Source organism: Herpailurus yagouaroundi, unplaced genomic scaffold (genome assembly GCF_014898765.1).
Source record: "Herpailurus yagouaroundi ecotype Mexico unplaced genomic scaffold, PumYag 199, whole genome shotgun sequence".
NCBI lineage: Eukaryota > Metazoa > Chordata > Mammalia > Carnivora > Felidae > Herpailurus > Herpailurus yagouaroundi.
The window spans coordinates 9,947,132-9,973,142 of NW_024412430.1; the positions used below are offsets into that span (position 1 = coordinate 9,947,132).

At 40.9% G+C, this 26,011-nt stretch overlaps 1 protein-coding gene across 11 annotated transcripts in view; it reads left to right on the plus strand.

Annotated features, from left to right (window-relative positions):
• TRPM3 (transient receptor potential cation channel subfamily M member 3) overlaps positions 1-26,011 on the plus strand; it is an 811,684-nt gene that overhangs the window by 586,913 nt on the left and 198,760 nt on the right. For 5 of the 11 annotated variants that reach the window (XM_040449362.1, XM_040449364.1, XM_040449371.1 and 2 more), the window contains exon 7: positions 15,091-15,165. The exons of the other annotated variants lie outside the window; for them this stretch is intronic. In XM_040449362.1, the coding sequence (XP_040305296.1) occupies positions 15,091-15,165 (75 nt within the window). The remainder of the gene's footprint in view (positions 1-15,090; positions 15,166-26,011) is intronic. 11 annotated transcript variants of the gene reach the window in all.

Sequence of the window (26,011 nt, forward strand, 5' to 3'; positions counted from 1 at the left end):
GTTGATAGGAAGGGCCAATGTTGTCTTATCAGGGGTATCTGTTTAGATGTTGATAGGCTAAAGCATTAGTTTTTATACACCATCAGGTTAAGAATGAGCCCCTAGATGGGAGTGGCCCGAAAGATGCAGGATGGGAGCATGACAGACAAAGAGCAAATTCAGAGTCAGGTTCAGTGCTCAGCAATGAGGCAAAATCTGTTCAGACAGACAAAGCATGTCATTGTGCCAGGACCTGGTGGCAGCCAGTCCGGTTAGTCAGTAGTTAGGAGGAGAGCTAGGTATGCGGCTATATAAAGTACATACTCAACTAAGGGGATGCCAGGGGAAGTTAAAACCCAGCCAAGGCTCTGTTTGCCAAGCTCTGCACCTTACACGCTGCCCAAGGAAAGGAGACCTTTTTTTCTAATTAGTCATCCTAGAGGGAACACCTTTTTGTAATTTATGTGCCTAGAAGGGCACCTTTCTCGAAAGCTCACAGAGGTGCTGTATGTGTGGATGACCCTGCCGGGGAGGCCCAGAGGGGCTCCTGTACCGTGACCTGGCCTCAATGAGGAGCAGAGCCCAGCAACATGGAGTCAAACAGCAGGCCAAGGCTGGTCATGATGTCAGGGATGCTGGAGGAGTCAGGACCCTCTGCATGTGCCTCGTGCCATTTATAGAGAGCGTGGACCCTTGGTAGATTACCAACGCAGGAAGCAGCACACAGAAACATTGACAAGTAGGGGCCCATTCAAAGGAGGGGAGAAGCATGTACCCAGGTACCAAGCTGAGGACAAGGTCAGAGAAGCAGGCTAGAGACTCCTGAATGGCTTCAAGTCCACACACAGGATTATGTCTTCAGTAGGGGATGAGACCCCCAAAGTGGGTTAAGTGACAGTAAACTGGAACAAGGTGGGGGGACAGGGGGAGCCAGATGGTTATTGGAATTATCATAATTTATAAACAGAATTTTCCTCCCTTCTTTGGGAACTGTATTTGAGGATTTGTAGAAACCCACAGGCTTTCATTCAGTGAAAATAATTAAATGGGAAGAGGAAGTTAAAGACACCCAGGGGAGATCTCTGAGGTCACAGGAAATAAAAAGGCTCTAGGTCAGCAATTTGCCTATGAGCTGTAGTGAAATGTACCACGAGTTAGCTTTACAGCAGCTCTGTCCCTAAACTTCGTCGTGAGAGTGATCAGCTTATCTCAGCTGCCTGAGACTGTCTTAGATTTACCTTTGAAAGTCCCATGTCCCTGGGTCCCCCAAGTGCCAGGCAAACCATGATTGCAGGTCACCCACCAGGTGAGCGACTCATGAATCTTTTTCTCTTTTTACTGCATTTACACCACAAAGCATGGAAGGAGCAGAAAAGTGTTTAGAGCTTAAGGAGTGACCCAGTGCTCCCTGAAGGAGAGAAGGAGCTTGAGGCCTTGATTCAGTTAGCAGCCAAGTACCCCCTGAGAACACAGAAGCCTCCAGAACAGGACTAACAAGGGGGAAAGTTGACCGGGTTATAACAGGAAAGAGTGGAAGTAAGAATACAAAGCTTTAATGCAGTCCATGCCTGGTCAACACTTGAGAACAGCAACTCGACTTTCTAATGTGAACACTGTTTTTTTTTTTTTTCTTTATATACTAATTAGCAGTAACGTAGTTCTTCCTATTAAAAATAAAACTTTGTGGCGCCTGGATGGCTCAGTCGGTTAAGCATTCGACTTCAGCTCAGGTTATGATCTCACAGTTCATACGTTCAAGCCCCGCATAGAGCTCTGGTGGTAGCCTGGAGCCTACTTCAGATTCTTTCTCACTCTCTCTCTGCCCCTCCCCCACTCGTGCTCTGTCTCTGTCTCTCTCTCAGAAATAAAATAAACATTAAAAACATATTTTTAAGTAAAACTTTGTAAGCCCATTTTAAAAACCTCATTTACTTTTTTATTTTCTTATTCAAAAGTTAAAGAAATCTAAAACACCATTTTGGGCCCCAGCTTGGTCTCATGAAAATTAGACCCCAGACCACAATAATACGGCTTGTCACCCATTATACCTCGGATAACACCAGGGATGTCTGAACGCACTCAGAGTTTTTCTTATCAAAATGCCATTCTTCCTCATCACTTAGGACTGACTGCAAACCACAACAGCCTTTCAGCAAGTCTGTTTCTTACTTAAAATGACATCATCTTCTGAAGGTATTTTTCTTAAATATTAAGTGAATCCTGCTCAGGAGACCTTTAAACCCTTTCTCAGCAAGATACCAATTATTAATGATAGTGTATTACAAGCACCAGCATCTTAGATTTTTCTCTGCACTCTGGCACCTGTTACCTTGTCTTTCCCCTGCCCTCCCCTGCTGTGAGCAGTCCTTTCTGAAGTACTATTGCTTGTTACTGAAGGACTTTGTTTTTAGAAGAGAATCCTTTTAGACCTGAGCGGTTACCTGCTTCGGAACACTCTTCCATCTGCAATTTCCTAAACTTCACATTTACCATGCAAAGCCTCCAAGCCTAACAAGCCTAACAATCCCAAGGCTGCCTTTTAGGATACAGGTATTTCTTGGACCCCTGTTATACACCAGTCCTGGCTAAGGTCGAGGAAAGCAGCTGTTGACAGTTCACTGAGCTTAAGTCAAGAGGGGCAAACAGAGTAATAAGTAAATGAGTAAACAAATAAATATATGATGTCTGGTAGTAAAAAGAACAATTAAAGAGAGAGCAGAGGAAGGTATAGGACTGTGGACCTTTAAGCACGTGTTTGCACACATGCACACGTGCGCATTGGGAGGATGATGGAGATTAGGTGGTCAGGAGGGGCCTCTATGAGGAGGTGACTTATAAGCAGAGACCTGAATGAAGTCAGGGTGCCCACTGTGGGGAGAACATTCTGGGGAGAGCTAAAGTGGGACAAATGCCCAGTGGTTTGAATGTGGTTTGAAATAGAATGGCAGCAACAGAAGTGGTACAAAGTGGTTGGATTCAAATATATGCATACATATTTTCTCAACTGATCTTTTTTTTAATGTGAAATATACATAATGTAAAACTTACCGTTTGGACCATTTTTAAGCATACAGTTCAATGGCATTAAGTGCATATACATTGGTGTGTAACCATCACCACTATCCATCCCCAGAACATTTTAATCTTTGCAAACTGAAATTCTGTACCCATCAAACACTAACTCCCATTTACCCACTCCCTCCCGCTCCTAGTCACTACTCTTCCACTTTATATCTTTATGAATTTGCCTGTTTTAGGTGCCTCATATAAATCCTACAATATTAGTCCTAAGACATACTGTGAAGGCAGAATTCAAGAGGACTTGCTAATGAAATGAGCATTCAGGGCAAGGAGTAGACACATGTATTCTTAAAACAAGGCAACTAGTGAGAGCCCCAAAGGAGTAAGCTTTTGCAGAAAAACAAGGTACTTAAGGACCCATCTCTAGGGAATTGAGACAGAGTCCCTATGAGAGAAGGAAGCGATGAGATTCAATGCACAAATAAAGAGCTCGGCCTTAGGACAAGGACAGTTTCATCCATCCCTTCCAAGCAGGAGGGAAGGCAAAGTATTATGGGCTCAGAGGTGGGTGGGACAGAACATTCTCTGCTGGGATGATCAGGTACTTTCTCTGCAGATAGTTGCTTTATAAAGAAAAGCATAGAGGAGATGATCAGCAAAGAGTGTGGAAGGGGAGGAGATGGAGGAGATTAAGGAGAGGAAAGAACTGTGTTAATGTAGAGACAGGGAGAGTGACTAGACCAGGGAAATGTGGCTTTACCCCACAGTACCGTGGTCCCACTCAGCATTTGTGGTGGTGAATTTCAAGAGGCATGAATCACCAGGGCTGTGTGTTTTCTTTGCAGCCATGTTCAGCTCAAGTAGTGGAACAGACATAAAATTGGGTTAGGCACCTGTTGGGATTTTGCCTGGCAAATAAGAGGAAGAGAGAGAGCAAGGGAGTGAGGCCATCTGTACTCTGTAATCCTGTATACCTGTATCCCAGAAGTGTTATCAGTGTCTGTGGATGAAAGCCACACTGTGGCTGAGATCCACAAGAACATAAAATCATTCATCTAAAAGATTAGACTGAGGTTCAAGGAAGTGACTAAGAGAATTATCAAAGGTGACCCACACCTTTGGTTAACATTTCCAAATACATATACTAAGTTTGAACTATTTAAATAAACAAAGGTACATAATCAACACTTATATTTATTTTATTGCTGTCCACATAGTCACGTACATGGAGGCAACTTGGCACGTTGCTGGGAACATAGTAGCTGTGGAGGAAATATGTATTAGCTAAAAGACAACCAAGGGCCTGCTCCAGAAAGTAGCATATAAGCAGCCTAATGGGACTTTACAGTCCTGAGCATATTTTTTGCACACATTTTTATTGTTACAAATATTCACATACAAAAAAAAAAAGGAGAATATTATGATAACCTCCGTAACTATCACCTAGCCTCTACATTTATCAACCCTGGCCAATCTTGGAATCTCTCTCTATATACCCGCCTACATCCTTCTCTGGATAATTTTGGAGGAAATCCAGACAGCATATCACGTCATCCATAAATGTTCAATATGAAAGCACTTCTCTTAGGCTTTGTTTCTCTATCTGTGAACTCTGGTTAAATGAGTTAACATAGGAATCAACATATGAAAGGATTTGGGCATGTGGCAGTTCAGAAACACTGTTCCATTTTTACCTTGCTGGTGGTACAACGGTCCCACAGAGGGAAACCATGTCCCATGCTTAGAGAGCCTGGCTGCGATGGATTCCAACCTGAGACTAGATGTTCTCATTTGAAGCCTGTCAGAGTCAAGGGTATTGTTGATCACAATATTTTTACCACACATCAAGCCTGACTCTGCTTGTTAAGAAGAAGCCATTGTATCTCTATAGTTGCTGAAAAGATCCAGAAAGAAAAATGAGGTTCCAGATTATGTTCTGGAACATATCATCAAGCCTGTATTCAACATTATTTGTTAAAGAGTAATTGATTTTAAAATCTTGACCGTTGCAGCAATAACCAGAAAAATTTTTTTCTTTATTGTTGAGAATATATTCTACACCCTACTTGTTCCTCCTGCCTGAATAAACAGAGCAGGATGGAGAAAATGTAATCTTTCTTTAGACATCGAGCTATTCCAGTGTGTTGGAACAATCATGGTGAATGTCAGTTAGGATTGTTGAATACTGTATTTGGTGGAGGTGTTAGAACTTGCGCTAAATGTGAATTGGCCCAGAATATATCTTACACTTTAAATTTTCTTCTTGTAAGTTACCATTTTATTCAAAAAGGGGATTGAAAGAAGAGGACAGAAATCTAGTTATCTTTGGTCTCTATTTGATGAAAATGCTACTCTTTTGCTGTTTGAATTTTATTTTAAGTTTGCCTAAATGCAAAGTTTTGTTCAGACTGCATATCTACTTACATTGTGAACATCAATTTAGGTTGTAGGAAATTTCATTATGAGGCTAGAAATTTCTGCCTTTGTCATCTCCATACTCTAAAGTGAAATCTATGTCAGACTAAATCCAGCCTAAGGGATTATGTCCCCATGGGAGTCATTATAGACACATTTATTTTTTGCGATACTAATTAATGGGAGTGTCTGGGTTGGTTTAGATTTTCATAACCAGTACTTTTGCTACTGTCAGGGTTTGCTTGAAAGAGAATTTGATTGTCCACATTTTCTTTGCCCCAGAGTAATGACTGACATTTGAGTGTAGCCTCATCTGATGAAGATACCAAGAGTACTTCCTCTAAAGCAGCAGATTAAATTGGGCTTGGTATTTCTAAGTACACAAGTAGCAGAAATGATGGCAGAATTCATAAAACATAATCACATTTGGTATTTGAGGATATTGCTGTTTAGAATTCTCTAAGAAAGATGTATGTTTTATTATGCAGTCCCTAAGCCAACACACCTATCCATATACGATTGGAGGCTTACTCACCCAAACTAACAAAAACAATAATAATAGTGTCTCCCAATGGTACAAGGATGTCACCCCTAATAAATTATGCTTTATTGTGGAAGCAAATATATCTCCTTTCCACTGAGTTATACATGAGCCACATAAACATACTAATGCACAGATTGAGTCAATACTGGTGAAGTCCGATTGGTTCCAAGAGATTTTATTTTAAATAGCTCATCTCCATGACATGACACACACTAATTTAAAGCATTTTGTTTCTGTGAAATTTCCATAATCAGAAAAAAGTACTCATGACTGCATCGTTTATAGCCTACTTCCTTTACCACCATTTTTGGTGATAATTCTTAGACATGACTATAGCAGTTGGCTACTAGGGTGACACTGGTCCCCTAGGAGTCATTTAAAAATATCAGGGGACTTTGGGGTTAACAAAATTTCTGGCCCTCCTGAATGGCATGAGAAAGGAGGCAGGAATGTTCATATTCTACCTTGTACAGAGCAGTTTCACATGAAGACCTGCCTGGCAGGTCTTCAATCCCTTGACTTATGAAATGTCAATTTCATAATTGTCAATCACTTGACTTATGAAACACTAACCCAAATGTGTTTCCTTGAGTTTTCTTTTTTTTAATTTTTCCAATCTTTCCAATAGCCTACACCTGATTTGTCAAGGCCCCACCCTGCCCAGGTACTCTGTTCTAGTCTAACGACTAGAGAAGAAGCCGCAATAGTGAGACAGCAGTGAGATTTAAAATCTTGACAACCTGCGAAGACTTTGGTTTCCCAAAGCAACAGAATAGGCTGGATGTCAGCCCTAGCACACGCTTCACATCCTAACATCATGTGCCATTGGGAAGTTCTTCCTTATATCTGACTTCATTTGCTCTAAATCTGTTCTCTCCTGGGTGAGGACCAAAGTCATTATCTAAGTTTGAGCTCTCGGCATATTTGAAAATGGATTTGAGTTGACCTTTCTGCCACAATGGTTACAAGGAAGCTGTTTTTCATTTGAAGAGACATACCGACTTAACAGGCAGAACTGACTCATGAAGTAAATCGGATCAGTATTTTTAATTCAGCAGCACCCGCTCTGAGCACCACAGCTTTATATGTTTCAGGCATGGTGACTCCAGAAACTTGCTTAATGCTGGGAGATCTCCTGTCAGGGTCCCTGATACTCAGAGAAACCCTACAGTCCACAGTTATTAGCTGATGTGGGGACAGAGGCAGAAATGTTGATTTACCCATAGGCCCCTGGAGAGCCTCCTCACCAGATGCATTACCCAGGGAATATTTTAATAAACCAAGGTGCTAGGAGAATAAAGAGTTTGAAATTGAATAAAAAGAGAAATCTCATTTTTAATTTATAAATTACTGCACATTTGGGGGGAAGCAAGGGAGCGGGGCAGTAATATAAATCTTGAGTGAATGAATAGATTGGTGATATAGAATCCCATGAAGCAGAGCTTTTAAAGAATTCACCTTCCATTTCTAGTATTTATTTCCCATTCCCTGGACTGTAGTAGACCCCTTATATGTATTATTTTTCTATGTTAAATTATGAAGCCATCTTACCCTGGAAATTTAACATAGATTATCTAAAGAGTACCTTTGACATCCCTAAAATTGATTACCAGCCTCTCTAACACTAAAACTAACAATGTTATGCATAGTAAGTGCTCAGTGAAGACTTGCTGGTTTCACATGACAGATGTTTAAGTGATTTGATCCCATCCTATTATTATAAGAAATGTGTGAATTTACAGCTTCAAAAAAAAAAATATTTTAGCAATGGCAGCATGACTGAAATAAGCACATAGTATTTCAGGGGGTTGTATTAAAGGATTGAGGTAATTTATATATAAATAAATGGTATATCCTAAATACTACACATGTTATTTTATTCTTATTATGATTAAGTCAGTCTCATTTCTTTGTATTTATGCCAAATAGAGAAAGGCTAAGCCTGAAGTGGTCAACAATAGCACAGAGAGAAAGACAGGCATATGGCCTATGAGTGACATGAGAAGGTTTTTTTGAGAGTTTTCTATTTTGGAGTAGGTTAGCTATGTACACAGTAAGAAGTTAGAGTTGGCAGGAGACCATCAGGTCCCTTGCTCATAGCTGGCATTGCAAACCTAGCATGACACTTTTCCTATTGAGTCTTGATTCAGCTCGGAACTATTTTGAATTCACTAGGGCACAGGTTCTGCTGCTGTAACAATGGCCCAAAACAATGGGTGCCTAAATGAGGCCGGAGTTTATTCCTTCTATATACGATATTCTGAGCAGGAGTCCAGATTTAATGTAGTGGCCTCACAGTGTTAAGGACTCAGATCCCTTCTTTCTTTTGTTCTTTCTATCCCTGTCTTCATGGCCCGTGGGAGTTTGCCATCACATCTACATTCTAGCCAGAAAAAAAAAAACAAAACAGGAAAAAGGAGTAAGGGAAACTCATACCCTTTCCCTTTAAAGTCACATTGATGAATTCATACACACCATCTTGGATTACATACCCTGTACCAATATTTGGTCACATGCTTACACCTAGCGAAAAGGGGATTTAGTCTTTATCTTGTACAATTACATAGCTAGCTCAAATCCCATCACTATGAGGGAAAGGAAGAATAGATATCAGGGTACAAATAACAGTTTTTGTCATATCTTTTCAGCTTAGCATTCTAGATTGTTGTTAAGAAATGGCCAGAGCAGTCACATGAGATAGAACATATCTGCCATTCATAAAAAAGATTGCCTATAGGTTCCAATATGTTCACTGGAAAGGCTTGTCCATAAATAGCTCCTGTAGCATATGCTTTGTACCATGTTCTTTCACTCTTTACCTGTGAGTTTTTTAGTGATAGGTGGTTGAAGGGTCTTGCACTGGCTCTGGAAATTATAATTTCCACTTGAAATTGGATTGAGATGAGATGTTTCAAATTATAGAGACTATTTTAGACCATTCTCATTTAGTTACCTTAAGTTAACTAACTCAAGCAGATCCCCTAAGCCTCAAAGTAATTGCCTATGCTGTGCTATGCATATTGCATGTGTATGCCATAATGGATCCTTGATGGAGCCACATATTTTGTTGTACATCATTTGGTAACATTTTAAATCCCAAAATATTAAAAATAAATTAAAAAGATTCTGTGTTTCTATGACGCTGCACTCTTGATATGAATGTTTCAAAGATAAACCCTGGAAAATAATTCTCATGTGACCTACACATGACTATATTCTTGGTAATAAGCAGGAAGATGGGGATTGGGCAGCCTCTCAACTCCATACATTATAACAGGACTTCAGTCCTGTTGGGAGAAAAGGGTGAGGGAGCTAGCTATCTTTGGGAATAAGAGTATCTCCTAACTCTGTTGAGGAAATATTTGAGGAGACCTGATGAGCAGATGAGTTTCTTATGGATTTAAAGCCCTCTTATGCCAATTATACAATATGACATTCCTACATTTTAATAACCCCTAAGTGACAACCAATAACTTGTCAAAACATAACTGAAGAGCTCTTAAAATGTTTTGAATGACAGTAAATATAAAATTGAGAGTATTTGCTGACACTGACAGTTATAAAAAGATTAATTTATGGAGCTTCTCTTAATAAATGGTGAATTGGGTCACTTTAGGGACTGGGATACATGTGTCCTTATTCATCTAACCCTAGTTGGTTTCTTTTTTCTTTTTTTTTTTAGCTTGTGTTTTTCAGTAAAACCACAAAGGTAGATGTATAGACAGTTGGAATTTATCTTCTGTCTTGCCAAAGGAATAAAGCTAGGAATATCTAATGCCTTACAAATTTAATGAAACCACAGGCAAGTGCTTTGAAAACAAACCTCACTTTTCCTCTCTGGATACTCCATACGTGGCACAGTTATTTTCCTCTGTTTCTGTCTTGCCTAGTATCTTTTCCCTTCTTCTTATAAACCAAACTCAGAGTTATTATGACTTTTCCATTCACATAAGCTATGTCACTGTAGAAAACAAATTCAATGTTTAGAAACCCCATTAGAAAATACTAGTTCAAAAAACAAATGGTAAAGCAAAGCCAATAGTTGTGACAATAACAAAGGGCTAATTTCTATAATAAGCAAAGGGCATCCACAAATCCAAAAGAAAAATTCTGTAAGAAAAAGGGCAAAATATATGAACAGGAAGATCACATGAAGAAAGTACAAATACTCAGCCTCAGTAGAAAGTAAAGAAATGAAAATGAAGACAATGAAATGTTTTTAACCTATCAGCAAAAAAAAAAAAAAGTTTGCAAATATCTACTGTCAGTAAGTGTATATAGAAATACTCACTAGTGTGTGTACAAATATGGGCAACCTTATTTGGAAGACAATTTGACTGGCCCTATTAAATGTTGAATGTGCATACCCTTTGGCCATGTATTTTTACTTCTAAGAATTTATTCTATTCATATTTATTACAGTATTGTTTACAGTAATAAAATGGAAATAACTCAAAGATTCAGGAATAATTGACAAATTGTGTTGTAAACATATAGTGAAATACTCTGAAGTTACTATGAATAATGGACTAGCTCTGTTTGGGCTCATATGCAAAGATATCCAAAGGTATATTTTTTTTTCTTAAGTTAAAAAGGCTGTTGTAAGACAGTACAAGTGTGTGGTTTTGATTACATTTATGTTTATAAAAATTTGAAAGAATATATGTATATGCTTATAAAATACCTGAACGGACACAGGTGAATAAGGATTAGTTGTAACTTCTAGGCAGTGAAACCTGAGGTGAGGGAGGTAGGATAAGAACTGATATGTTCCACTTATGCCTTTGAACACTTGTCAATGTTGTTTTTTTACAATGAGCAAATACAGCTTTTGTAGTGGAAGGGAGGGAGGAAAGGAAGAAGGAAGGAAAGGAAGGGGGAGGGAAGACAGGAAGTGAAAGAAAGGAAAGGGCCAGGCATAGGCACAGGGGAAGGGAAGGGAAGAAGGAAAGGGAAAGGAAGAAAGCAGAGAGAGTGAGAGAGGGAAGGAGAGAGGGAAGGAGGGAGAGAAGGAGGGGCTGAGGGAAGGATGGGGGAGAGAAGGAGGGAGGAAGAAAACATTTGTCAGTAGTCAGCCTATCCATGTAATGTACGAGTTCAGAACCTTCCTCCCTCAAGTATATACATATCATTCCTGACCTCTGGGTAAGCAGCCAGCATAGCCACGTTTTCTCTTGCCCACTCAATCTGTTGGCTATCCTCGGCTTCATCTAAGACAAGAGGAAAGAGTCAAGTCAGGAAACCTAAGGGAAGAGGCTGGTTAAGAACATGTTATGGAGAATCATACTGTCCAATCATACATAAAGAATGTGTATAATAATTATGAGACCAATGTAGCAGATTTGATGCTTACATTTGATAGTAGCTGAAATCAGAAACAAAATTATCTTCCCTACTTGGAGTTAGTGAATGACAAAAGAGCCAAAATTTATCCCCAATTCTTAGCCGTAACCAGACACCCTAGTATAATGGGACTCTCGAAAATGTCATACTTTTATATTTCTACCGTATGTACAATTCAGTAGAGCTGGAATAATTCATTTTCCCTTCCTTATGGTCCTGGCCACCCACAAAATCCAGCTCCGCTCTCCTGGGGTCCTTGAGAGCTGGAAGGTGGATGGAGCTGGGTCACACAATAGCTCATTCAACAGCTGTTTCATGTTGGATGTTGTCTGTCATGCTCACTGTGGAAAAGTGGCTCCCTCTATATTCTTTGTTCCACTATACCTTTAAGATGCTTCATAGGGAGCCAAAACACAGGCTTAAAGCTCTTCAGCTTTTCAAAATGTAGCAAAATGAGAACTCAAAATATCTGTCATTTAAAATAAGTAGTGATTGTTCTGCTGTATATTTCCCCTTGACAGTATTTCTATCGCTCTACCAGTATTGGCTTGTGCACCCTACAACATACCAAGCACTGTAGGGGTTGCAAGATAAATAAGGCATAGTTGTACACTTGAAGAACTTAGAGTTTGACAAATAAGTTAACAATAACTAGTGTTTAATTGAGTGCTAAACACTTTACAAGAAATCATGATTTCCTCCTTACGACAACCCTGTGAAGTGAGTACCATTTATTATTCCCAGTGACCAAAAAATCAAACCAAAACAAAACAAAAAAACCTGAAGTAGGAAGAGGTCAACAATAGCCCCAACATCTGGCTGGTAATAAGAGGCAAACCCAAGAAGTCAGCCTGTGTCAGCCCCCACCACTGTGCTCTTCCTGCTCGGGATACAAAGAGCTGCATTATCATAAGCAGCAAGTGTTAAGTGCCCTTTAAAGACATAAAATACAACAGGAATTCAGACAAAGAGTATTTCTACGTAGAAGATTGGGGGGGGGGTATGTGGCAGAGATACTTTAAGTAAGATTTTGATGGGTGGAATGTGGGCAATGGATTATAAGCCATGTAGGTGAAAGCTTTCAACCTCCAGAAACTTAGTGCACAGCGTGTGGTCTAATTGGATTTGTTTTACTTTCATTAAATTGTTTATCCTCTCTCTACATTGCATTATTTCAGCTGCAAACATAAACAAGGTCTACATGTGAACTGGGGTTAGTTTTTTAGGAAATACAAACATCAAAATCATGAGGAAAAGATATATATATTTCATTGTTTCCTTTTTCTAGACATTCCTTGAGAGGGGGGAAGTAAAGGTACACTATAGAATAATATACGATAACTGAGACATTATTACATATAGAGAGATATACAGATGGGGCAGGTGTACAGCTACACATGCTCATGAGATTTTGTATAACCATATATATATATATATATACACACACACACATTATTATAAATATATATGTATTTATATATAACATATAACATATAATATATAATATATAACATATAATATATTATATATTATATATATACTTTACAAGAAATCGTGTGTCTTTGTGTGTGTGTGTGTGTGTGTGTGTGTGTGTATCTCACCAGGTTCACTGCCTTCATTTTCCAGATGGGAAAGCCCACTTAGAAAAGGTCAGGTGTCCTACCTCTTTTCATACCGTGCATTTGCTGGCACAGATCTTAGCTGAGCTGAGAATGCCACACGCTTAGTCTGCTGCTCAGCACAGTCACTGAGTTAGTTTGGGAAGTACTTTTCATGTATTTAACATAATGCCAGGGGAACTCAAATAAGGAAAAGTTCTCCATGCACCTCAGCCAGGAATGAAAGCAGGGTTCTTGGGGGTATCAGCCTCATTTGATGCAAAATCCGTGGCCCTTTATTTCCCCATTTCCCCCCTTGAGACCACTTTTTACACCATGCCCGATAGGGTGATCAAGGAAATAATGAGACAATTGGGGTCACCGTCACCAAATGCCACATGTTTAGACATTTCCATTTCCAGCCATGCAACAAATCTTCAACAAATCTGGTTAATCTTCACTAAAATGTTGTTTTAACTTTTGTTCATTAGGGTTTGGTAACTGGAAGCAAAAAAGAACTACACTGAAAATACCAGCATGCTCTTCACTCTGCAGGAAACACATAGCCAGGCCAGTTTTGTAGTTGGTCCCATAAACAAACGCTTGTGCTAAATTTGCCAGGAGGTCTTGTGTTTTTCTCTATCTGGGGCTTTGCTCATAGTATTTAGCAAGCAGTCTAATTGTCATACACAGCAGCAGAGCGGCCTGGGGAGGCGTGTGCTCCCCAGCTGAATTTATTTCTCAGGAACATGCTAATTGGTAAGTTTCTGGGAAATACACAGTAGTTACTCTTGGCTTGTTATTTTACAAACTATTAAGAATCCAGAGGAATCCAGAAACCAACCCTTACATTTTGTGCTTCAAGGGATATTTCTTTGTCTTACCCCCAGTGAGTACGTTCTTATGACAAGGCACCTCTGCCAGGTTGTGGACACTGAGGAATCACCAAGCAATGTTCTGTAACAGTGGATTAAGACCTTACTGTGTCTCTCACAAATTGGCTACCCTCTGCCCAACGACTGCCCCCGGTTGAAGCTCCTCTAGGAGTCTGGCTTGATCTTAAGAAGCTGGGGCCTCCATAAATGTTTCCAGGGAAAGAAAAAAGGAGCAGAAACAGAACTGTTGGTGGTATTCTCCTCTGGGGCCTAGATTTGAAATGAGGTACTCGATCATCTCACCCCAGCCTAGCTTGTTTAGTAAATTAACAACTCCAGAGTCTTGATATTACAATTAAATTCACCTCCCAGTTTGGGATACTATAGACAAATTGGTAAGGAAACCTATTATAATGAAGTGGCTTTGATGACTTTTTCTTTGGATAAATAGGTAGGTAGATATATACATGTATGTATACACAGAAGGAAGGAAGGAAGGAAGGAAGGAAGGAAGGAAGGAAGGAAGGAAGGAAGGAAGGAAGGACATTATATACATATATATATATGTATATATATATACACACATATATATATATATAAATGTAAAATACCTATATATACATATGGTTATGTCTGTGTGTCTAATTAGTCATTTTCTTGGCAATGAGAGAAAGAAGAAGGAAATGTGGGGATCTTTTCAGTAAATAATATTGTGCGTATTGAATGATATGTTGTCATTGGTTTCAATTATTCTTTAAAAAGAAAAGAAATTAAGTACATTAGCCAGTGGAGGGGAAAAAATACTCCTTGTCAAAAGTAGCTAATCACCTGAGAAGAGGACACATATCTCCAAAAACAAGAAAAAATTAATGTTTTTAAAAGGAAAGAGGGCGCAATCCAGTTCTTGTGCAGTCTTGGAAAACAGCATCGAAAGATTCATAATTATTATTATCATCATGGTACCAACAGCTAACATTTCTAGAGGATTTACAAGGGCTAAGCACTCAACACGGATTGCCTCACTTAACCCTTTGAGCCCCACAACATTCACCTAGGCTGACGCAGAATAATGAGGGATGATTGCTCCATCCAGCAAAGGGGATGGCTGATTTTAAGAACCCAAACAAGTAGAAGAATGAGAAAATCAGGTATAGCTGCTACAGAGGGCTGTTTGATGCTTTGCAAAAGTCTCAGTGTGCAACTTGGATTGCCATCACATGTATAAATTTATAAAGTGGGTGAGTCCGTCTGCTTTAATAAAATGTATATTCAACCATTGGGTTGTAGAAATTTCAAAGATTTTATTTTTTGACAGGATGCCTGCCGTTTTTCTCTCTTGACTCCCGCTTGTTTTATTCATTTTGGGGTAGTTGCCAATTAGACCCAATTGGTAAGTATAATTAATGGACAACATGAATCTCCTCTTAAACCCCAACCAAGAAAATTAACCATAAAACCATTCATTTCCTTTCAAAATTCCTAACGCTCTCTCTCCCTATGACTGCTGTTTATCTCTTTCTAAGACTTCCAACCACATCCGAGATGATGATGATGATTATTCCCTATTATTTATCATTTTAAAATCCCCCATAAAACAGAGGATAAAGATGAGCGTTTCTGGAGGTGCTGGTGTGTTCCAGGCACTAGGCTAGGCGTTTTCATATATACTGCTCTTAATATATGAGCAGAGATCCTTCAATGCAGAGATCCTTCAAGGTAGGGATTATTATCTTCCTTTTTTACAGTTGATGAAACCGCTTTTCAGAGTTACTAAGCCCTTGTTCTAAATCCAGTTAGTGGCACAGCATAGCACAAACCAGGCTGATGTGATTCCCAAATCCTTGCTCTTTTCACCCCACAGAAGGAAGCATTATTTCACTCAAAAAGGCACTCCCCTAACATCTTGTTACCTTGGAGGCTTTAGGGGTCTTTATTTCATTCAACAACTGTTTGAACACAAGTTCCACATCATACACGGGTTGAACATCAGTTCAGCTGGAATTCTTCAACAGGAGAACCTTGGGCAGAGGACGGTGGTTAGTGGCAAGATGGTGGAGGAATTCACAGGAGCAACGTGAGGAGGAAGTAGGGCAGGGTGATGGCATGGAGGGTGGGGGTGAAGATTAGCAGAGGAGATCCTGATCGTGTACCCATGGCTACAGTCTTTCTTCATGTGACTCGTGGACTTCCCTTTGTCATCCTATGCCTGAGAATATATGAAGGAGGCTGGGAAGGCAAAGGGACGTTCAATTGTCATCACTGGCATCTTTTTTGATCATTGCACCATGTTCAAATGCATTGGGGTAACCATGACATGAAAATTTCCATCACTGAGCCCATAACTGTTCCATGAGACCAATAGCAGTCAATAAGTTAAGGGTCATAGCAGAACTTCATCCAGGGAGACCTGGAAGTAAGAAATAATGAATTTATATTCTCATAGACTGAAAGCCCTGAGTTCAAACCACATGACCTGAAAAGGCTGTTAAACTTCCCCTAGGTGGGTTACATGTATATCAGGGACATTTCATTGCCTTCTGTGGATGCTCTAACCTGTTCAGCCCAATCATTTGGACTTTCTACTACCTGTAGACTCAACAGATCAAGTAAAAGACCATCCAAAATATGTATATCAAATTCATGATCAGTTAACTTTGGACTCTGATGACCTGCCATTTTTCAGACGCCCTCAACTGAACGTGTTGTTCAAACTTTTCTCTACTTTTTAAAGAATTTTCCCTCTATAAATCTATAAAAGAATAGATTGTGTGAAAAAGATAATACAGTCTAAACTTCTGCCCTCTCTTATCTTTTGCAATGGCCTGATACAAGTTGGCTGTCCCTGAAATGTTTGTCATGCTTGGTACTAAAATGTCACTTTGTCCATCAAGACAATAATGGACTCAAAGGAATAATGTTGGGGGAGTAGATCTCATGTTAGTGAAACCTGTGTTTTCGCAGTCTGCCTACCTTGTTTATCTGACTCATTTTCCAATCCAGGCTAAGCAAAAAGCTTTCTCTTTTAGCAAAGAGCTCCTTTCTGCATTAGAATGACTTTGTTCAGGGACTGGGGCAGTTCCTGAATGAGTCCAACAGGGGAGCTATCCACCATTCTGATAAGATCTCTTAGGTTCTTTTACATGCAGGAAAGAATGCTGAGATCTCTTTTCAGATTAGAAAGATGTGGATAGCAAATATTTGGCATTTTGGTCTCAATAGTCAGCAAAATCTGCTGTTATTGGTCAGCCCCATAATAGGTTCCTCTCATGATAGCATAGACCCTCTTGACGTGACCCAACCTCTTCCTTATTCCACTGCTAACCAAAAGTCTTTCTATATGTTTTCATCTGTTGTTTCTCTGGTTTCCCCTTCTTTCATAATTCATGGAGACCTTATGTTCCACCCCTTTTAAGCTACTTGCAATTTCCCCGTAAACGACATGATGACATTCCTCATTGGAGGTGTTTTTCTCCTGTATTGACATTTGCTGAAATTCCAACCTCTTCCAATTCTACTTAAGGACAAAAACCTACACTCCAAGCCTCAGCTTGAAAATCTTCTCTTCTATGAAATCTTATAACACACACACGCACGCACACACGCGTGCACGCGCGCGCACACACACACACACATATTCTTGTAGGCTCAATTATTTGCCATATAATCCATGTTCCCACAGCACTCTGTGTAAGCCTCTGTCGCAGAACTGCCTCTTTTGGTAAAGCGGTGATCTCTATCTGCCTGCACCGTGCTCCGTCACCCGTAGATTGTGAGCTCCTTGTGAGCAGAGTCTGAGTCTTAGTCATTTTTGTCATCCGGCAAACCTAGCACAGTGCCTGATATATGCAGGTAGGGGCTCAATAAATTTTTATTGTAAACATCAATAAATGTTTTTCTGGCCTTATTTTTAGCTCTGTTTTCCAGCCCGACATAAAAATGTAATAGACGAGCTTAGATGTTACAAGCTTCAAAGGAAAGACACGTAGTAAAACAGTAACACATAGACAGACTCTGGGAAGATAAATGCACAGGAACATGTACAGGCAAAGACCATCATGAATACTTCTGTCATAGGCATGAAAGTATTTATTCTGGAAATTTGAATCATGATTCTTGTTGAATCATGATTCTTATTAAATCGTTTCCATCTTAGGAACTTAGAGAGTCGAAGGATGTGTATTTTTTGGAGCGGCCAAAGCCATCACGGCTCCATTATTTCCATATACACAGAAAAAGAAGTAAGTATTGATCTTCCCCCACTTATTTAAAGTGATAATTGCCTATGGCTGCTTTTCAGTCTAGATTAGGATCAACCATTCAGTAAAAATGCATAGGTGCCTTTAGGAAGTTAGGCTAACATAAAATAAATGGCAGAACTTATGCTGACTGGCTGACTGAGTACTTTTCTGCCATAATCAACAATTTTACTGTGGGATATATTTAGAGAGGATAAGGTATCTCACTCTCTAGGGTTCTAAAAGAAAGTGGGCTGAGATTTTAATTTGCTTGAGGTGATTAAGGCCAGGGAATTTGTCACGAGACCCTTCAAAGCCCCTTCCCAGAATTTAAAATAATTTGCCTTCAAATAGTGTTTGAATCATTTCACACCAGTGACACTGATGGCTGTAAAAGTGAAATGTATTTCATATAGGCTTGAAGAGTGACCAGAAATAGTGCTCCCAAGATGTCAGCAATAAAATTGTCATAGATTCTAACAGAATAAAAATCTTTTAACCTTGAACCCTTGGCTCAAGATATTAACCTCTGAGGAAAAAAAAAAACAAAAACAGGAGACTAGAGACCTTATTCCGTTAATACCGGCCAAATAGGCGAACTTTTTTTTTTCTTTTTTGGCATCCAGAGCTGAAACAAGCAAGCAGCTCTTCCCCTTACTGAACAGGCTGTTCCTGTTCTTTGAGCAGAGTCAGATTTCAAAAGCTGCCTTGAGTTCCACAGGCTGCAGCCCTGTAGGCAAATGCTGAAGTCCTAGATCTCAGGCAGAGGAATCAACAGTTCTTGCTGGCTAATGAGCCTGGGCGTCTTCGCGACCACACGGGGTTCTGTGGGCAATTCCTGCTGGAATGAGGGAGGATGAAAAAATAGGTGTGCCTTTGCTAACACGGGGGACTGAGGATTGAAGAGTCAGCTCTTCTGGTCATCAAACAAATCTGAGCTGAACCTTTCCTCATTAGCCACATTTCTTCCACCCAGAGGGAGAACAGTTCTGACTCGGGTGCACATCAGAATTTATTAGGAAATCGTGGTGGGGGGGAGGGGGGATTCTGAAAGAAGTAACAACTAACGTGGCCAGCCCGCACCATCAGGAGACTGGGGACAAGTAGAAAGTTCTCTTCTCCCTTGTATTTCCGTTCTTAGATTCTGTTTGCAGGTCGTGCATGGAGCAGGATTTGTTTGGTCCTGTCAACTTACTTGTTTCCATTATTCAGGTAATAAGAACCGTTACAGTGATTATGAATTAGGGTTCATAAACTTAGGTAGGTAGGAAATGTTGCATAATAAAAATTTTCCTTAAATCAAATAAATCCAATTCTAAGCTCCCTTTCCATCTAGTTTTGGTGAATTCAATCTCAGTTTTTATTGTGTCTCTCTTTCCCTCCCACTCCTCCTGATGTCCTCCCTCTGACCCCTCCCCTTCTCCCCTTCCTTTCCCATCTTCTCCCCCTCTCAGCTGCCCCCCCCCCTCTCAGGTATAGTGTACCTGGGAAATTGGGAAGAGGCCTCTTATTTTCCCTCAGCCAAGGTAACCATTGGTACTGGAACTGCCCAAGTCTGCATGGTCCCCCACCCCACCGCCCCCACCCCCAGGCCAGGCAGAAGGTTCTGGTGCTCCAGTGCTGAGCGCAGCACCAGGGTGCACTTCATAGCAGTCCCCTTCAAGCCAGGTGTCTGTGCTCATCCCACCCTCCTGGAGCTTGCATTTGGGTTGAAGGAAACCAAAAATAAGTAAAATATGTAGTGTATTGGGTAGGAATAAGTGTCAGGGAGAGAAGGAAGGCAGAGAGGCCAAAAAGGGGAGTGTAAGGAGGAGGTTGCATTTTTAAATAGAGTGGTGGAGAAGGCCTCACTGGAAAGGGGACACTTGAGTGAAGACTCTAGGAAGTGAGGGAGCAGAGTATGTGATATATTGGGGACAACCATTGCTGGCAGAAGGAATAGCAGTGAAAAGGCACTGAGGCAGGAATGTGGCTACATGATTGGAGAACATCAGGAGGAGCCTGTGTGGCCATGTGGAAGGAAAGGGAGGAGAGGAGTAGGAGAGGAGTCCAGGGAAGGAATGAGGGCCAGATCCAATGAGGAGGGTAAGAACTTTGACCTCTACACTTGCCCTGTGTGCAATAGTAGCTTGCAGAGTTTTGAGCAAAGGAAGAAGTGTTCTTGTATGTTTCAACAGCATCACCCCACCTACTGAGTTGAGTAGCCTACATAGGGAGCAGGTGTGAAAGCAGAAACAGCAGTGAAGAGACCATGGCAAGAATCCAGACAAAAGCTGGCAGTGCTTAGACTAGGTGTATAATTCAGGCTATAATTTGAAGGCAGAGCAAGCAAGATTTACCATTAAATTTGATACAAGGTGTGAGAGGGACAGATGAATCCAAGGTGACTCCCAGTTTGGGGGACTGACCAGCTAGAAGAATGCACTGCCATGTATTCAGATGGGGAAGACTGGGGAGGAGGGTGGAAGGTAGAGACAATATCAGGAGCTTACCTTTGGGTGCATCTTATCTGAGCTATCCCATGGCACTGCAGCCATGTCGAGAGGAGCAAGGTTGGGCAAGACTGAAGCTCAGTGCAGATAGTGGTCTGGAGATATAAATAGGGAAGTCGCCCATGTCTGGCCAGTGTACAAAACCATGTGAGTGGGTGAGATCATCCAGGGTGTGAGTGAGGAGAGGAGACAAGGAAACAGCAGAGGACCAAGAACTGAATCAGTCCTTCTACCAGAGGTCAGGGAGGTGAGAAGGCACCAGCAGTGATGAAGAAGGAGGAGCTAGTGAAGTAAGGAGAGGGAGCTTCTGGAATCCAAATGAAGAGCATATTTCCAAGAGGAAGCCATGGCCAACTGTGTAAATGCTTTTGATGGGTCAAGTAAGATGAAACCTGCGAACTGACCATCCGGATATTGCGAGTCCCTTCTCCCTGTCTCATCCCATCCCATCTCTACCCATCAGAGACACTTGCCTTGTCTTCTTTCTCTTTAAGACATTAATGAGCTTAGGTTTTTAACAAAAGCCATCCAGAGAGCTCATCTTCAGGCCAGCAATGCCAACTTTCCCTGAGAAAAGACAGCCCAGTGGGCCCTTTTGGAAATAAGAAGGAAAAATAAATGGACAACAAAATATGAATTAGTAACTCAGTAAATGATCCTGTTAGACAGAAAATACATTATTTGCTTTTAGGCCACATACCAAGTAGAGGGTATATTCAATATAGGTAAATAATTTTCAGCAGTACAGTGAATCCCCTACTGAAATAGGATGAAGTGGGAAGCTATTCATTTTTAAATAGTTGGTTCTAGGGGATGAACTAGGGGAACTGGTTCTAGGGGAAGAAGAGCACATAACTTCCAGTAAGGGCAATGCTACATCAATCACATACAACTGAACTGGATGTCACTGCTTGGCTTACACAGCTTTCCAGCTTGGTTAGCTTCTCATTGATCATAGATGTACTCAAGCTTGGCAGACTAACAGATGTTGCTTCATAGGAATCATTTTTATCACAGTAGTTAGACCCAAAGGTTGGCAAACTACAGCCCATGGGCCAAATCCAGCCTGCCATCTGTCTTTGTAAATAAAGCTTTATTGGAACACGGCCATGTCCATGCTCATTCTTTTATGTACCATCTATGGCTGCCTTCAACCCACAGTGACAGAGTTGAGGACTTACAGCAGAGGTTGTCTGTCCTGCAAACCTGAAAATACTTACTATCTGGCCTCTTGGAGAAAAAGTTTGCAGACTCCTGATTTAGATTTAGATTTGTTCCAGGGAACAAAACATGGATGTTTCAGTCCTACTCCATGGGCTCTCATCTTAATTTACTGCAAAGGACACATCTTAGATTCCACTTCTTTTCATAGTTGGAAATCTCCTCTACTTATAGCTTAATGCTGGGGCAGCGGTTCTGGTCCATTGGGCCACTGGCAATAGCATCACCTGGGAACTTGTTAGAAATGCACATTCTCAAGTCCCATTTTAGACCTACTTGTCAGAAGCTCCGGGAAGGTGTGCAGCGGGGTGTTCTCGAACTGCTCCCCAGGAAATTCTGTTACATGCTAAACTCAAGAACCGTGTGCTACAGCAGACTCTGATCAGAAGAGCTGAGACCTTGACATGGGCATTTCTGCACACCCCTTCCAGTGATAGTTTTCAATGCACAAACTAGGTCTTTGCACATTAGAATTAGGGTTTTGAGAACAGTCCTTAGATTGTCACTTTCTTATATATAACATTAGGAGAGCCCATCTTCTAGAATGATGGTATTAGCACTTAGTATTGCAGCCAAATGGTTCTTGGTGGCAGAGTAGGAATAAGCCAAGTGTCTGTTTTCACATGAACATGACAGAGTAGGATAATGACTGAGTGATTAAGGACCCAAAGTACCATTGGATGCCCTTGGGCCATGACTGTCTGCTGATTCCTCATTGTGGCCCTCCAGTATGTTTAAGTGATAGAATGTAACAAGGCATTTACTTATAAGAGAGAAAAGTAGAAGGGATTTATTTTCAGCACCATCAAGGATATGCTAGAATGAGAAAAACTTTAAACCAATATTCTCCCCCTACAGGATTTATGCAGGTGCTGCTGTGTTATAGTTGCTGTTTTCCTTTGCTTAATGATCTAATCCCTCCCTGGAGCTTCATCCTTTTGAGTACCTAAGGGAAGGAATATCTCTGATAATGAATAGCTGTGGTTTAGATGGAGCCGGAAACCTGCTCCCAGGGAATCAGAGAGGGGTAGCAGTGAGTCTTGGCCTTATTAAGCCAGGAAGAGAGGCAAAAAGGGGACAGTGAACAAACTCAGGCCCCTTTCTAAATATCTGACGTTGGCATCCATTTTTAAAATTTTTCAGAAATGAATTTGGCACTCTGAGGCATGAGAAAGATAGAGCAACCATTGTACTGGTTTGTCCAGGACTAGATCTGGTTTATACTAGTCATCCCAGAATAACTATTAACGATTGACGACCCTTTCATTTGCAAAAGTGTCCTGGTATTTGTATGATAAAACAAATGGTCACCCTAGTGAGAGACGACCCAGTAAGAGTGCAAATAGTGTAGACCCAGTTTCGATACTCAGTTTACTCTCTGTGCCTCAGTTTATTTAGGTGTAAACTGAAATTTAAAATCTTTCTATCATAGGATTGTTGAGCATGTTGTGTAAGCATGTGCAACCCGCCTGGCTGCTGGCCAACACCTGGCAGGTGCTCAGCAACTGCTTGTTCCCCAAAGAGAAAAAAAAAACTGCCTTCAGCCAGTTGGCGGAATGGACTTCACTATGAGAGATCATTCACTGCAACCCAGAAATTCATAAGCAGCCTTGTTTTGGCACCATTTGTAACTAGGTTTTTTAACATATTGGGATTGTCATTTCCTTGTGAGGAGCTATAAAAACATAAAGAAGGGGTGCCTGGGTGGCTCAATCCATGAAGCGTCTGACCTCTGCTCAGGTCATAATCTCATGGTTCATGAGTTTGAGTCCCGCGTTGGACTCTGTGCTGACAGCTCAGAGCCTGGAGCCTGCTTCAGATTCTGTGACCCCTCTCTCCCTGCCCCTCCCCTGCTCATGCTCTTGCTCGCTCTCTCTCTCTCTGAAAAATAAATAAACATTAAAAAGTTTTTTAAAAAACATTTAAAAAATGTCTGCTAGAGAAGGCCATCTTTGCACTTGAAAAATGATCTCACATCACAAATTTGAACCAGAGGCTCAAGTTTGTTAGATGTTCTGATGCTAAGTGAATACAAACAAGAGAAATAACAGTATTATAATTCATGGTGTTAGAGCTTGAGAAAGTCTAATACATTATACTTCACCCTTGATGGAACAAGATTGAAACTGACTGAGAGTTGGACACCAGAGTCAGGCAGATGGAGATCAAAACATAATTTTTATTAATGGTGAAGTTATTGGAAATAATGACCTAGTGTGAGTGCCAAATGGGTTTGCCTTTTTCAGCCTCCAGACAGCCAACCAGAAAAGAAATCTGTGTCTACAAAAGACACCTTTACTAATAGCATTGACTAGCATTGGTCCATGGAGGACAAGGAAGAAAGAACTCAGCTCTCTTCAGTGGGAGACTAGTAGTGGATTTGTTCTATCTCACCAAGAAACATAGACATTAGTCACCCCCAATCAAGTTGCTCAGTTTTACATGTGGAGAGGAGTAAGGGAAGGACAAGGGGCTAGATATGTTCCACTAATGGAGCTCCATCCACACGGAACTTGAAACCAGAGGAAAGAAGGTTCCTCATGTCGTCATCCATATTTCCCACTGAGTATTTAGTCATGATAAAGATTTGAACAGACTGGGCTTGACACATTGTCTTTTAGAAAAGATGCCCAGACAGTCAAATAAAAATTTATCACTTCTCCCAACTGCTGGTCAGAAATTGGACTAAATACTATTACTAGATGTCAAACAATCAGTACCCTTCCTTTGTCTCATATAGGATAATGGCAGTCAGTTAGTTTAATAACCTTGGTGGTGAATGAAGGTCACTTCTAGCCAACAGCACCGTAGCTGCTGCTGAATCATATCAATCACCTCAGAGAGAACAGAATTATGTTTCCATTTCAGTCACGTAGTTCCCTATTCATTTCATGTGGAGGAAGTAATAGCTTTCACGGATATCGTTCCAGCAAAGGGAAGAATGTAAACCTTTGTTTACGTCTTTCCCCTCCCAGTGGCCAGGCCACGTTGTCACTCAAGCTGGGTCCAATTCTGAGAAACAATGAGACTTCAATTTAAAAGGACAAGACAGCTGAACCGAAATTGGCTATTTGAGTCGCTAAGAATCTGGACTCTTCCAGACCTAATCCAAATGGACAAGTGAAATGTGAGCACCGGCCCAGGTGACTCAGCAGCTCCTTCTCTAGGTCTCTGACCACTGCTGAGGCCGGGTAGTTAAGGCGTGTGAAAGGACACCAAGGGGCCACTTAAATGGCTGTCGTGTCAACTGTCAGAAATACACATCGATAGTATTGAGATACGGTACTAGGTCCCTGTATAACCACCAATTTATTCCTGTCCCTTCAACTGTGCTAGTCCCAAGGCACTGTACCTGAGGCTCTGTACATTTTAATTTTGTTTTATTTCACAATTATCGAAACCACCTTCTACATGTGAGGCACTTTTGACACCAGGATGTTGCCTAAAGGGGGGGGGGCAGGGGTCTGTTCAAGAAGTTTAAATTTAGTGGATGAAACTTTCATTAAAGCAAGGCAGAATAAAATAACTGCCAAAACATAGATAAAAGAAAAAAAAATCAGCAACAGGCTACAAAGGAATGAATGATTAATACTACCTAAGGGAGTTAAGAAATACCTCAGCAATTAGTAACATTTAAAGTAAACTCTGAAGATTGCATTGGGGTCTCTGAGAGGCCACAATAAAGAGTACCTGCCTTTCTCATCGAAATTCTGAACAATCTCAGAAATAAAAAAAAGTACTTGATGAAACTCAAAATACCAGTTTTTGTTGGACAAGTTAGCAGGTATGGCTTTAAGACCATTGGCCAAGTGGGTTTAATGGCTCCCCCAGATCTGGCAGAATCCCATAGTGAGCCTTTACCCCACCCCTCATGCGTCACCAACATACCTTTAGGGGCAGAGCCCCCGGAGAAGCTGGGAGATCTCACTCTTCCTCATGAAACTGGGAGTGGGGAGAGACACTCCCCTCTGAAAATTTGGATGGTTAGGAGGAAGTTAAAACAGAATCCTAGCTGGCAGATCATGAAGATAGTCTGACAAGACCAGAATTAAGGTGAACAGAAGATCTGGAGGGAGATGAGGCTACAGATGAAGGTTGGGCCAGAACACGGGGAGCCTCGCCTGTCACGTGAAAAGTGTGGACTTTTGTCACTAAAGATGGCTACAGAGAAGACTGTATTTATGATGATAACTAGCTGGTGGTGATTGCTGTGGAGGCAGGGAAATAAGGCAGGAAGCACTTCGGGAATGAGCCAATGAATGAACATAAAACCCTAGGCATCTGGGAA